This window comes from Scophthalmus maximus, chromosome 6, assembly GCF_022379125.1.
Source record: "Scophthalmus maximus strain ysfricsl-2021 chromosome 6, ASM2237912v1, whole genome shotgun sequence".
In the NCBI taxonomy this organism is placed as follows: Eukaryota; Metazoa; Chordata; class Actinopteri; order Pleuronectiformes; family Scophthalmidae; genus Scophthalmus; species Scophthalmus maximus.
The window spans coordinates 12255031-12270516 of record NC_061520.1 but is presented as its reverse complement, the minus strand read 5'-3'; the positions used below and the strand labels follow the sequence as shown (position 1 = coordinate 12270516).

Sequence of the window (15486 nt, the reverse complement as noted above, 5' to 3'; positions counted from 1 at the left end):
TCTTGATGTGGGGCTGCTTTACCACTTGTGGTCCTTGAAAAATAGAAATCAAAAACACGTTGTAGGAGTTCGTTTTACCTGCTATGTAACTGATGTGTGGTATTGCAGTTGAGTAGGAAATTTGAAAAACTTCCTTGTGTTGATACATTTAAGGTCATGATGGTTTATACATAACCTCTTAATGGTGTATGAATACTATGTCACCTGCATACAGATCTGGATTAGTATAGCATTCACAAAACAAATAATTTTTGAATCCTTGAAAATTCCTTGTTAACATTTTATTAACCATTTTATAATTTTTATACACAACTTTAAAAAAGGATTAAAATGATCATGAAATTACTTTTTTTCCCTCAAGCGACAGTTAATTGGTAACTGGTATGGTTAATGAATCTTTTTAAATGATCAATAATATATGAAATACCATTAGAAACATATCAATGTTTATGTCTATTAGCACATGCCTCTGCCAGGGCCCCCCCTTGAAGTCAATCAAGCCCCACCACTCTCTGATAGAAATCAGTCCACATCACGTTTCGTGGGAATCTTTTAAGATGTTTTTTGCGTAACGCTGCTGAAAAACAATCAAAAAAATGGACAAGGGCTAGACGATAACCTCCTTGGCAAAGATTAAGAAAAACAATAATGATAAGCTGCAAGTTTACTGAGGCCTATTGATATCTACACCAATACCTGATTGCCTCATCCATGGCTAAAATTTACAGTACATAGTTCAATAAGATTTATATCACCAAATTAATTTGTCATATCCCAGTCCTATGATTGATCAATCACAGAAACATTTTCATCAATGAAGCAAAAGCTAACTGTTCGTGATGGACTTGTTCCAAATGTGTTATAAAATAAAGTGCTAGCTTGTCAATTTAAACCCCATGTACATTTCGAAAACAGACATGATTTAAAAAAAAAGGAGTTATTGATTGATCCTTAAATGTAAAAACTCTGCAACTCTGTTATACAAAACATAACTATTGGCACACATTTGAATGATATAGTGAATGCTATAAAAATTATACAAACTTTAAAAAAATGTTGGGGTCAATTGTAGAAAATATTCATTAGTACACAAAATTTCACTGTTTACGTTTTCAGCATAGTTGGACTAAGATGAATCGACACGTGGAGTGTAACTTTACAGTTTCTCCAGCAACTGGCACAGTGATAGGATGGAGTATGAAGAAAGGTCTGGCTATGCAAGACAACATTAGTCTTAGCTGGGTGACATTTACTGCCAACTTGTTGATACTGCTTAGTAAGGCACCAGAACAACATGAGCAAGTTGTTAAAGTTCGGTTAGGTGAGCCACTGCTCTTTAAGTAGTAACTTTCTCTGCTGCTGGGATCAGCATCTTCAGTAACAGTACTTTTTTTGAGGAGGTACCGGTCCATCTGAGCAGCCAACGCTTTCACAAAGAAGGGTCTGTCAGACTGCAGGAGGCTGGAGGCGTGTCTGGTGCTTTTCTGAATCACACTATAATAACCCTAACCACAGACTTATATATGAAGACAGCTGGATTGTACCCCAACATGGTTGCCATACTGTGGTAACTCACTGAAGACTTCATTAGATATAAAATTGACCAATATTATTCTTCTATTAAATTATAATAATAATTATAACCACTTTTTTTTAACCGTATCATGTAAATATTTTGTCTTGCTGTAGCATACGAATCTCCCCTCTGGAGATTAATAGAGGTTCTTATTATGTCTTATAAATGTCTTTTTTTTCAGCTCTGCAATGAAGCAGTTGTGCAAAACTAATTATTTGACATTGCTTGGATCATTATGAAACTGGTGGGACAATTTAGACTATGGTGGGTGACACCAGTCTGGGTTACTGATGGAAAATGCTGCAGCAGGCAGGGAGACCTCAGCCCCCCCCCTCTGACCGATCTAATCCAAAAGTAAATCAACTGGCGATACCCTCCCATGTAATAATCCCAAACAAGTTTGGTGAAAATATGTCCAAGCATTGTTGAGCAATTTTGTATACACAAACGCAGGTGAAAACAATACCAGCTCCTGGCTATGATGATAATGAAGGATTAGGATATTGACCCCAACCAGTAAATCTTATGGGCAATTTTTGCCCCTGTATCACCAATTTCAATTTTACCCTTCGCCACCATTGATTTATTTAATCTAACACCAAATACAAATGTATAAATGCAGCATTTAAATGCCTGTCTGAACAGAACTTCCCTTATGTCTCCAAGTGTTCAGTGTATCTGAGGCTGCTCCAGTTTGTCTCTTCTCACTAGGACACCATGCCGTCAGGAGACACGGTCAAGTCGACCAGTTCCAGACCTTTTTTCTCTGAGTTGGTCATAGGGAGGTCTTCAGTCGGAGTGCATAGGATGGTGATCCTCTAACAAAAAAAGCATATTAAAATAAAAACATATATTAAGAATATGAATAAGATTATTGGTTTTTAATAAAAATTAAACCAATATGACAATTTTAAGATAAATAAAACCGCATAGCATGACCCCAGCTCACCTGTCGTAGTGTACCAGGAGTGTTGCTCAGATTGTACAGCATCCAGAGGGGAACCATGAGTGTAGAGGAGAGAGTGAACCACCAGCCCAGAGTATAACCCCACCAAGGATACTCGATCGTGTTGTTGAACTTCAGGGGAGTGTATTTGATTAAAGAGAAAATAAATGTTCCCTGCAAATAGTCAATGGGGAAAAAAAACAGTATGAGCTGAAACTGTGAAAAAAATTCCCAAGTGAATATGACACCATTTTAGTTTAACACAAGTCATTTATCAGTAAAAATTTAAAATAACATAAATAAAGACTCAACAAAACAGCAAAAATGTGAACATCAATGTTTGGTATAATTCCACTGTCGGTCCTGGATGCTATTGCCGTTTAGACAAATGTTGGTGTCTCTGTCCTTTACCCAAACTTGTTACCTGGGTTAGGATTACATTAGACATAAACATCAATCAAACCCTCTTCTCTGTTTAATTTTAATGCAATGCAATGTGTTAACTAGCATTACAAAAATAACGAGTTATATATAATAAGTTTGCTAACTTTTTGCATGGGACATACAGCTTTATCTTCAGTTTGTCAGTACATTATTCTGTATGTAACCACCAACTGATTAAAGAAAGAAACGATTTTCATTTTGAAATTAGTTTTATCCGGGTACGATAAAAAGTCCGTTGATTTTCAACAAACTCACAGAACTAAAATAGCTTTATTTGACAGCTGATGATAATCTTCCAGCAACATTTTTCATTACAGCCAGCTAAATTGATGGTTGCAGGCTGCTTTTGCCTCTCACTGTGTCAATATACTGACACGTGATGATGAATGGTAAATCTGCCATTATTATCATTGTAAATCTATGCAGTGCAAGAACAGAAAAAACAGGCAACCGTTATCAAGGTTACTTAATTTACAGTACTTTTGGCTTAACTCACCATGCAGACTAGTGGCGTCACGTATTTCAAACAGTACTTAATCAGGGGTGACGGCTTGTATCCAATCATGTCTTCAATGTTTCCATGAAACCGGTCTGCACCTGTAAGTCAATATTAACACAGGGGTGAGTGAATTCAAATTCACTGTGAAGAGGTGTGCACACTTCTTCTAGGTTCTCACCATACACCCATCCAATAGAGACAGACTGCAGTATGGCAAAGAGAAGCAGGGTCATCCCACTGCAGGCATAGTAGTCGAACAACTGAAAGATGTAGAGTCCACCCTGCATGTGAGACAATAATTCAGTTAGCCACTATGTTGTAACTGTAGTGGTAAAACTATTACCCTCTGACTATTATCCTCTGAATAATTATCCTCAATTATTCCTCTGCATCATTCCATGGCCCAAGTGGTCAGGCAGATGTTCTCACAAGGCTGTAACTTATCACCTTGTCCTTCATCTACGGTGGCCCTGAGATCTCACAGCACTGCAAATCACAAGGAAATTAAGAAAACATCTGAGATGATTTCTTAATTTGCTTGTGTTTTCTCAAGTTGCAGTGCTGCGAGCTGTCAGGGCCACCATATGTATCTCATCACTCTGTCTCTCACGTAATGCATGAACAGTAACGGCCTTTACTAAAACAAAATGTAATTATTATAAATGATGTGACGTTTAAATCCATTCTTACTTCTGTAACCATCACCAGGCCAATTAGGAAACAGACAACACTGATAGCGAGCAGAAGAAGTTTGCGTCGATGACCAACGTGAAAGAAGGCAGGATTCATGTCGGAAATTCCTGTTACAAGGGCTTCCAGACCTACAAACTGAAACACAGACCTTTCAGTTACACAGTTACTCTATCCATGCGTCAAAAAAATATCCCTGCGAGACACTGTGAAACACAAGTAGTACTCAAAATTCAAAAATCCTAAAGGTACATGAGAACCTTATAATGTTTATGCGTCTAAAGTGGAGCCCACTGATTATTTGAAACCCTCAGTTTGCTCTTTCACTTGAAATGAAGTGGCGGTCATCTTTGACATAAGATGAGTATTCTATAATTTTATTCCAGACAGATGGACGGACAGTCAGTCCTGTTGCAGAAGCATCATAAAAATATACTATCCTCAATTGAAAATGAAAAAAAAGGTCTTATGATTAATTTGACTTCTAAAGAATATTACCTGACTGTCCAGACCCAGAAGGATGATCATAATGAAAAAGCATATTGCCCAGAGCTGAGGAAGAGGCATCATAGCGACTGCTCGAGGATAGGCAATGAACGCTAAGCCAGGACCTGCAGTCAAAAGATACAATGGACATCTGGTTATTTTTCTGCTGCTCAGTCATAATATTTCACTCTTTTGTTTTTGCTGCTGATATTTCAATTATTAATGCCACAAAATATTTCTTTACATGTTCTTACCTGACTCTGCCACTTTGGAAATGTGTGTGTTTTGCTCATATGCCATGAATCCAAGCGCAGAGAAGATGGCAAAGCCTGCAACAAAACTTGTCCCACTGTTCAGAAGACACAAGTATACACAGTCCCTACAAACAAAACGTTAAATGACTTATTTTGTATCAAATGCATAAACACATATCTTCTTTCCATAGTTCTGAGATGTTTAATTAATAATCTTTTTTCTCTCTCTTTACTTAAAATGGGTATTCAGATGTAGGGAATGTCTATATATGACTGGGCTTACTCATCGTTGCACCTGAGAGGCATAGCATTTTTGTGTCTGGAAAAGAATACACATTATAGGTATCATATCAAACTTACTTGTAGCAGTTATTGTCATATTTATTATAACTGCCAAGTGCAATTAGACAACCAATGCAAATAGCATAGGAATAAAATATTTGTGTGCCAGCATCCATCCACACCTGCAAGACAAAAACGGACAAAAAATGTTTTCATAAACAAATACATTACATATAAATAGGGCATTTACCATGTTGCAACTCTGCAGTTAGTCTATGTAGAATCATCCCATGGACATTTGCTAATATTTTACATTGCAGTAAATAGTAACCAATCCTTTCAATCTACTGTCTCTGATTTAAAATCAAAATAGTAAAATGTCTCTCTTCATTACTCACTAGTACAACTTTTTATATAATTCATTTTTACATCTTTGGAATCAGTGGTTTATTATAAACTGCACATCATCAAAACCGAGAAGAAGTGAAATCTATTCATACCTGTGGATCAGTGAGGCGGGATGGATCTGGGTAGAGGTAGAACTTGATCCCGTCTATGGCCCCCGGCAACGTGACACCACGAACAAGCAGCACTATCATCATCACATATGGAAATGTAGCGGTAAAGTAAACCACCTGTGGAAGAGCCACAGTGCAGGTTCATTTGTGCTGCCAGGATGAAATTTATTTAATTTCATGGGGAGATTTCTTGTCTTCTCATCTATGGAAGACTGTGCTTAGGTGTTACAATGCTGACGGCAACATCTAAGATACAGATGTTAATATTAACCATTTTATCCACATCTCCAATATTTACTCATTAACACAAAAAATAACACTCCAAAGCACAGAGGGGTGGCATTTACAGTTATTTGGTAATCCAAATCTGAACATTTACAAATGAACATGTCAATCATCACCAAAGTAATTGGATTCATACTCTGGCCTTGATCAATATCTTGAGGAAATTTAATGGAAACTGGTTCAGTAGCAGTTGATTGATTTGGTGGACAGATTGTCATCCATTACTATTGCCATGATAAAGATATGCCACAACTGACAGCAGTTGTTTTCTTGAAAAGTGACGTCTGAAGTCAGGTAACTATTAGCTAAAGTGTTGTTCTTTTGTGCAAGGCATGTTTTGACTAGACAGCCTTAGCCAAGACCTTTGTACAAGCTGTTAACTGTAGTAATAGAGGCACGGTATCTTGCAAAGGGATTTCCCTGCAGTTTTTAAAGAACATAAGAGAACACTTTCCACCTCAAATATTGTTATGCATCAATCAAGGGGCCTTGTCCTACCTTCCCTGTGGACTTAACTCCCCTCCAGACACAAAAGTAACAGATGACCCAGGACAACAGAAGACACAACGCCAACTCCCATCGTATGCTCCCCAATTCATCGATACTTCCTGTGACGTTCAAAACTCTTCTCCTGCAAAGCACATTTTCAGTGTATTTAATTCATACATGTCAAGACACCTTTAGAGTTTTGTACGCATACTATGCTCACTGTACTGTACTTGGACTTTTCATACTCACTCCCAAAACTCTTTCACGGGTGATGTTGCATTTTCTGGCACAGTCCAGTTGTAAGAATTCTTACTTTGATCAAACTCCACACAGGTTTCTGTTGCAAAGAAACACACACCAAACAAAGCATTCAAGGAAAAACACACATGATCAAACTTTTCCTTTGTCAAAGCCTTCAAATTGTAAGCTACATTGCCACATGGAGGAACAACCTATGGTACCCTTCTGTTTTATTATTGCTGCATGTAAAAGGTAAATAAACTGCATGTATTTAGTGCCTTTCGTCTTGTGGACAAAACGTGTTTGGCTTATTTTCAGCCACAACACTGTTGCTGGTTTTTGGTCGGTCGATCTTCCCTCCAGTCTTCCCTAGATCATTCAGACAGCTAAAAAAGTACAAATGTTACGGTCACACTAAATCTTACCTTTCTTACAAGTCTCTCTGCTTGCTCAAGTCTAATGCTTTGTTTGCCTGTAACTAAGGTTCATCCATCAAGTCCTGTTCTACCTGTCCAGTTAGGAATCGCTGTATGCTTCACAATCTGCTCATCCCGATCTTCGACCTGAGCCTGTGTTCTGCATTTTGAGCCCAGTCCTTCAAAAAACCCTCAACTTTGTGTGTAATTAATTAAACCTTGACGTCAATTCTATATTTTTGTGAAAGTCAGAGAAGGGAGGAGAGAACTAGGAGTTGTAGTATTTTGGACCAATTAAACTCAGGTTAGAGAGGATAAATTAACACATAAAGAGGGAAGTGCAGTAATCTAAAAGACAAAGATTAAGGTTAAGCTAAGTATGTTATGTAAAATGAACACAAGGCCACAAACTAAACCTGGCAGGCTTTGACTTAATATGATTCCTGCAGCTGGACTTTGCACTGCAGACCCAAAGCTAGCTCCTCAAATTACATGATTCATCTACAAAGCAGTTATTAGAGTGACTCACTGAAAGTGAGTTAATCAGTCAATTTTATGACAATTGTTATTAAACTGTGTCCAAATGCAATGAGTCACTTTGGCTTTAAAGATTCATCATAACGCATCCAATTGTTTCCGCGTGTGTCTGCGTAGTAAGATCATATACTGGCGTACCTGTGTTCCAGCTGTTTCTGCAATTTGCCCAGGGAAGTTCAGAGTTAAAGGAGGAGAAGAGATACAGGAAAGCCCAGGCCAGGATGATAATGTAGTAGATGCTGGAGTACAAAACAACCACCTGACTGCCATAACCTATCCCTGAAAAACAAACAAATCCTTCATTTAAAACAACATCCCTGCACAGATTCATTTTTTGGAAACAATACGAGTTTCTGTGTCCAGTGTACCACTGTGAGGCCTTGTTATTAACCAATAAATGATTAATACTGATGAGTTATACATAAACAAACACTAAGTTCTAAATAATTCACTTTTAAATACTATTTAAAACAAATACATTTCATCAAACCATTTGAAATTATACTTTTTATATAAGGCTTTTAAATAAAACAAAAAAAATGGACAATTGGAATTTAAAAAGATAATAAACATTGTAATTACAATGATAGATCATGACAAACATAAACCAACAATTATTTTGAATGATTAATTAACTCACTTTTAAATAAATTATTAAAATAAAAAAAATGACAGTGATAAAACATATAAAGTCCCCTCATTTAAATTATCTTAAGTAACATAAAAGTATATTGGCAATAAAATGGGAAGTTTGGGAATTTTTAGGAAAAAGAAAAGCCAGAAATTGGTTACTAATTTTACATACAAAAAAAATAATTGATATAAGAAGTTACATTTAATAAAAACAAATAATATAATATTAATTTTAAAAAGTATGTTATTGTTACAATGTCACACACATTTACATACTCAAATATTTTGTATTTTGTCTTATACCAAGAAACAAAGCACATGGATACTGATATTGTAAAACCAGATGTTTACCTTCAAACAGGGGACAAATTTTCCTCCAGCAGGTAATACTCCCCTGTTTGGTGTACTGGCCAAGAGAGGTCTCCAGCAGAAACAGGGGGATCCCACAGGTAATAAAGAAGAGTATATAAGGGATAAAGAACACGCCTGGGGAAAATGGACAAATAAACAACACGTTTTCTTTTGAAGGTTGAGCCCTTTGGGCAATAATATGAATCACACTGATAAATATGGGGCACAAGAGAGCTCAATAATTAGTAAAAGTCTAATAATAGATGTATCTTTAATAATGATTTAGAATCATCCACTTGGAATGTTGATATTTAAACAGTTAAATAGTTTCCTCTCTATTGTGTTGTTATCAGCATGCATTTCCAATGTGTTTCTTAATGACACTTAAGGCACAGTGTCTTTTATTTGTGCCTGGCTGCTTGTGCCAGACGACGTTAGTATCTCTGGTGACCTTTTGTGACTGTGTGACCTATTGTGACTGTAACTGATGCTACGTTTTTCCCTGCATGCAGAACCTGGGTCGGATCCAGAAGAATCCTAACTCGCTTTATTCTCCAGAACTTCCTCTACGCCACTCACCAGCCAGCTCGAACTTCACCTGAGTATCTATGCAGCGATATTCTTATGCCATCATCCACCTGCCTGCCTCTGCTCAGTATTTTGCACATTCTTTCCATTCCATTCTTTCATCCCTCAACCTGTATCTGCATCATCAAAGAAAACAACTTCATAGTATGGGTGTGAACTTTTACAGTGGCTAGATGTGATTTTTGTTTACTTTCCCCCACCCAACAATGTTACACTGCCACATAGTGCATTGTACATTTTCTGATCGAGCAAATTTATAGAATTGAAGCAGCAAAAATCTGCCTCAAGTTTCTAAATAACCACATATTTATTTATTTTTGCAATTAATGAGGAAAGAAGACACTTTTTCTATGACTGAGTCTATTGTCTTTGGGCCTAATTATAATCACCTCCACCATTTTTGTAGCACAGGTAAGGGAACCTCCACACATTTCCCAGGCCAATGATTTGTCCTGCAACAGCCAAGAGGAACTCAATTTTGCTGGACCACTGTCCTCTGGTCAGAGTACTGGATGCAGGATGAGCTGTGCCCATGTTCAGCCTGAACTTGAGCTTTGGACCTTGGGCCTTATCCATCGCACTGTGACAAAAGAAAGATTATCACAGGATAAAGTTCTATAAAGGTGATGTGTCATTCTGATTAGATTATTATTCATGTAGTAGTACAGCAGTGGCATTCAGTGACCCAATAACAATGTCATAATACAAACATGTTTGGTGTTTGTGAATCATTTATAAATGATCTATATTTATGAATTTTGTTTTTTGCGGAAGCAAACAGTAACCTGAGAATACATTATCTGTATTCCCGGGTCGCTGGAATTGGTTCAATCGGAGTCAAGAAAACAACTTAACAACACAATCACCAACCAAAGTAGCAATACTGACATAATTCAATCATTGTACATTAATTTTCATATTCTGCACAATTCCAGCAGTATTGCTCAATAAGGTCAACAGAGGGTCATCGCTGCTTGGTATGAGAGTGTAATTCTTTCATCAATGTTGCTTTTGTTCTGCTGACTAGGATTTAACATGGGAATGAAGCAACTAGACTGGAAAATATGTGAGATATTACATTACTGAAAAAAACTTTCCAAAAGTGGGGCTGGGATGAGGCACTTCAACCATTTCAATTTTGATAACATCTTCAATTGGCCATACTGAATTATTGACCGTATATGTCTCACTAACCTCTCTAATGCTATATGGCTGTGGCACTGAGGTCGGAGGTTGGATGGTAGTGATGACAAAGGTATCAGGAAGATTAATTTAACCAGTTCAACCAAATTCTTGTGAGGGAAGGTCCCCATGACTGCAGGCTTTCATCTCATTATTTCAAACTGACTACACCAATTGAAGCGTTCCTGTTTTCTGTTCGCTGGAGAAATTCCTCCACTTGGTGTTCCGTTCAAACCACAGAATTAGCAATAACACTGGTCTATAATGCAACTATTAATCAAACTAATCTTAAGTCCTAAAGGGTGTTTTGTGACCACACATTGAGTAACTTGGCATTTGGTAGTAGAAGTACTTGGTAGTATCTGCTGCTGGGTAAAACACTTTTAAAAATCCCTGCCCACCCCCGACTGGTCAGCTCAGTGGAATATATATTTTACCTAAGACATGTTTTCATTGTCGTCTGTTTGTCTGTTTATCTGTCTGTCTGTCTGTCGGATTTCACAAAAACAAGAAGTGGGAGAGAAAAAAAAGGAAACAGATGAGCGTGACCTGTCCGGGGAGAGTATTTCATTATTATTATTTTGTTCCAATTTATTTATTTTAAGTTATATTGTGCTTTGCTGGTATAATATCTGCTGGAATGTAAAAAGAAAATGTTCAGTGTTATAGAAATATTTATAAAATGTACTTTTGTAATTTATTTTTTTCGTTGAAAATAAAGACAAAAAAAGTCAAATGCACATTGAGGTTATTTAATTTATACAATGGTGAAAAGTTTGGCAAAATAAATGAAAAACTGTAAAAAAAACATGTTGGGTTATTCGGTATGAGGCCAAGTGTTTCATTTTGGTGCATCCCTATATTGTATATAAAAACAAAACTGTAATATTCATGAGCTCAATTCTATTGTTCATAAACATCACTTGATTTGGTTTGAGGATTTTGGAAGCTGAAAACTAAAACACATGAATTTATGTGTAAAGCGTATCAATGTATTTTTTTTAAACAATCACAGCAAAAACAACCATCTAATATCTGTCTTATTTGTCAAAGAAACTCATATTTAAACATGCAGGATGTTTAAATATTTGCACAAGAGACATATTAGTTTGAAAACGATGACAGTTATTTTATCTTGTGGTCACAGAGCAGCCGGAGGTCTTACACTTAACACGGGAACTAGCGGCAGCACAGCCACTAACCTTTGGCCTACTTAATACAGCTACACACACCAAGCGTACCGAGCCATCTCTTTACCGCAAGGATATTGTTTGTATGAAAGCACAGCTAATGTCACACATTCACACAAATGACAAACAAACAAACAAGGCATGAAAAAAACCCTGCCCGTGACATTAAGGGAAAGGCATTAGTAAAGAGTACCTGATAAAGAAAGCCTCACGTCAGTAGTCTGTGGTTCTGTGTTAAGCTTCCATTTATCTCTAGGTGGAATTCATCTGGTGCCTTTTGGTACAAAATACAAGTGTAGATCCCCCAGGACAAGTGCTCTTCATAGCTCTGACCATGAGTAAGTGGACTGGGGTCTGAGGGAACTGTGTTTGTGACAATGTGGGAGAGAGAAAGCAGACTGAGACGAGAGGGGGCGGGGGAGTTATGTGTTTCTGAATGAGCAAGTTGAGGCGGAGACTTTTCCAACAACCACATGGTCTCACAGTGAAGGGGAGGGGAGCGGTTTTGCACATTAGCCGTGCTTGCTGCATGTCTCTGTGCTGATAACATACTGTAGGTTGTCGGTGAGGCCCCTCTCAGACTCAATGAGTACAACTGACTTTGATGATCCCTTCCCTACATTATGTTCACTGACTAAGATATAAATCTTATACTTGCTAACATTGTTGTTGTGTCCCCTGAATGCAGTACCATATGAAATTTGCCCCTTTTTTTATGGAAAGTGACTGCATTGTGGGATTCCAGGTGATGTGGAAGCGACTGACAATACTGGATTACACTTTTTTTTATACAAATAGTTTCACAGCATCAGTGTACAGGTATTTGATCATATCGTGTTTTAACTGACATGATTATTTTATTTTGTCCTTAAATGTTCTATTCTGTTTATTCTATTATTCACAGCAATTAAATACATACAGTAGGGGGTAGATTTTGTATAATGTGAAAATAGCACCTCAATAGTATACCCCACTGAAAAACATACCATAATTTTATCTAGGTTATCAAAACAATTGATATGATGTTCCCTTGTACTGTGGACATTGAGCTTCCACCCAGGTGAGAACCCATTCATTATGGGTCTTCCTTCATTATTTGCATTTTATTATCATTACATGACCATCATATTAGATATGAAGATTCAACAGGACATATGACAAAAAAAACACATCTTCTCCGAATTTACTCTGTCTGCATTGCGGTGACCACAACCCTCCCTGGCTTTGTCGGCTGCCACAGTTTGACATTTCACCATCAAAGTTTGGTTGAACTTTTCGTATCCGCTAAGAATCAATGTGCGCTCTTCCCCTGAAAAATACGGTGCAGGGGCCATTATGCAACAACTCTCTCCGAGTGGTGCCTAACACCTTTTATGCATATGCAGGCCCCATACTCCAATTAAGTTAACACCACCCTAGCTGACCTGCATCATAACCCGAGTTAAATCGGCGAAGATGAAGAGCCTTTCATAGTAGAGGGGTTAGGTCGAATTGTCAAATTGGCTTAGGAAGTTTCCTAATTCTTGACGTGACCCGGAAGTATTTGATCAACAGCCGTGATAAGAGCTGTACGGATTCTCTAAATGCTTCAATGTTTCCTTTCCTATCTCCTTTAGCATAAGGTACACTGGAGCATCCTTTGTGAGAGTAAGGAGATATAGACACCCCACAATTCATTGCGGCAGCGATATTTAACGTAACGCTCCATGCACGTACGTAAACAATTCAATCCGAAGTAGAAGTAGAAGAGTATGAATATGACCCAGAAGAGACGCACGTCATCATGTCAGTTACTGTTACATATTATTCATTTACATCTGATGTCACACGGTGGTAAAACACACTGAGACATGCTGATGAAGCCGCTGTGTTTTTGTAGTTCTTCTTTGAAAATTTGTATTTTCACCACGGCAGACGCACGTCAAATATCATCCGCCGTCGCGTGATGATGTAGTATTGTGAAAGTCGAGGCGGATTCTCCAAGCAGCGCTGTCGGCTTTTCCTATGTCCTATCAGTCCCCTATGACACCTTTCCTTGACCTCTTGACGTTTTCAACTGAGGTCAAGGAATAGTAGATAGGAAGGAACATTCGACCTCACCCCAGGCCTCAGATCCCACTTTACCACCTTACCATTAGCCCTGCAGTCGCCTCAGCTTCTCTGTCCATAAACACACTCCTGGTCTCATTGTTGTTCCGCCTTTATGCTGGTAGCAGAGGTATTGATAGAGCTGATTCGATTGTGGAGAGGGGCGGGGACAAAAGTGTTACACGACGTCGCGCTTCACTGACCATGGAAGGCCGGCACGCTGTCTAAAATCACACACGGCAGTGGCAAAAATGCTGGGTGTTTGGTTCAGTGTCAACAAACCAAGGCAGCATGATGAGAGGTCTCCTTCATAGCAACATCGTGGAATCGTGTGATCTAGTTGTGTCTTCATGCTTGCCTCCCCAAGGCCTGTACTACGAAGCAGGATTAGTGCTTTTCAAGGTAACCTCAGGTTTAAAACCCGACAGTGTCTTACTTTCTTATTCTATCACTGCAGCTTGGAACAACACGAGGAGAATGTGTAGCTGTAGCTAGTTCTAATCTTTTTTATTAGAACAATGATCCACACATACTGACCAATATTCTCATTAAACATGAATGAACAGTTCAGTGTGAGTGACCTCATCACACATTAACTTCTTCTCTCCTGTGCTTCAGCAGCAGACACAGTCTGACATCACTTCAGCTTCTCTTCATAATTGTTTGATCTTCGTCAGACAAAAGGCCAAAAAAATTCACTCAATAGTAAACCTGGTAATTTCCTGTGCTCATTCACAATATAGTTTTAGGCTGACTTTGTTTGATCACGTTATTTTCATTTCACCTGCTTGTCTTCTCACCTGCCTGGTGATCTTTAGTAACTTCTGCCTGTAAGCCTGGTTTTCAAAAATCCTTCACTGCGTCAGACTGTCTTGTTCCCTCTGCCTGTGCTGGCGAGATGTGACATGCTTATTTACACAGTTTGTTAGCAAGCTACTCCCTGGCTTATGACTGTTTACATGTCCACAGTGAGCCATTTATTTTCCAGCTGTCCAACCACTCTAGTTTTGCTACACTTACTCTGAATGTTCGAGACGTGCAGAGCTGGGGTATGTTTTCCTTGGCACGAGGACAGGAAGCAGTGGGGAAAGGCTAACCTGTATTTATTCAATATTTAGAAATACACTTTCGCATTCTCTCCTATTTTGAGCTCACCCAATGAAACTTCATATTGTTTGTTTAATATGTTAATAAATAGAAATGTAAATTTAACATCCCGTTTCTTATTTTAAAATACAAAAAAGGAAACTGGACTGATCCTAAGGATATATGAAAAACTGGATATAACTATGCCCTGTGGATGGCAGCAATGTGCCCATAGGCATCTAGACTGCCGGAAATAAACAACGTGAAGAAGAAGACATTCCTTTTCTTTGTTTACACAAAGAAAGGTGACAAGTGGGACCATTATTTGACTGCCCGCATCACCAAAACCCTGTCTTACTTTAGAAATGAGCTTTTTGACTTTTACCTTTCCGTGCCATGAGTCCTGCTTTTTTGCGTCTCCACCTCTTCTTCCCGCTGTAGACAAATGAAACCAAAACATCCGGCATGTGCCGGGTGCTGCCTGCTCGTGACGTCATCTAGAGCCTGAGTCTGCGCAGTAGAGATCGAGGAGTGGAGCCGTGGTTGGTCTTTGCCTGACCAATTGAAAGTCATGCTGCGTTCACGTTTACCTCGGAACTCAGAACCCGGAAGTCGGGTTAGTGATATAAGCCTTTTTCCCCACCCCCCGAACATAATGATTTAGCTCCCGACTCGCAGGGGCGTCCCATTTTGAATTTGGTCGTAA

The 15486-nt window shown here is 38.4% G+C and overlaps 1 protein-coding gene across 4 annotated transcripts; it reads right to left on the bottom strand.

Moving 5' to 3' along the window:
* Positions 1–266: 266 nt before the first annotated feature.
* LOC118309001 (sodium- and chloride-dependent GABA transporter 2-like) lies at positions 267–15368 on the bottom strand. 4 transcript variants are annotated; one of them, XM_035630556.2, is made up of 15 exons: positions 15166–15368; positions 9624–9814; positions 8647–8781; positions 7801–7941; positions 6719–6806; positions 6479–6611; positions 5678–5812; positions 5256–5359; positions 4896–5020; positions 4654–4766; positions 4156–4293; positions 3644–3746; positions 3463–3563; positions 2526–2696; positions 267–2394 (listed from the first exon to the last, which is right to left on the bottom strand). In XM_035630556.2, exons 1-15 carry the CDS (start codon positions 15351–15353, stop codon positions 2284–2286), a joined length of 1977 nt encoding a protein of 658 aa, XP_035486449.1. In that variant the 5' UTR covers positions 15354–15368; the 3' UTR covers positions 267–2283. The 4 variants fall into 4 exon arrangements, with proteins under 4 accessions (XP_035486449.1, XP_035486450.1, XP_035486454.1 ...); XM_035630557.2 differs by having other exon boundaries at positions 4896–4990; XM_035630561.2 differs by lacking the exon at positions 15166–15368 and adding an exon at positions 14495–14513.
* Positions 15369–15486: the final 118 nt, after the last annotated feature.

Excerpts from the sequence above, each read along its gene's own strand:
- LOC118309001 (XM_035630556.2), bottom strand. The coding sequence starts at position 15,353 with ATGACTTTCAATTGGTCAGGCAAAGACCAACCACGGCTCCACTCCTCG. Across the intron at positions 6,612-6,718 it reads CCCGTGAAAGAGTTTTGGGA|GAGAAGAGTTTTGAACGTCA; the intron begins GTGAGTATGAAA and ends TGTGCTTTGCAG. Across the intron at positions 5,360-5,677 it reads CCCGCCTCACTGATCCACAG|GTGTGGATGGATGCTGGCAC; the intron begins GTATGAATAGAT and ends TTTGTCTTGCAG.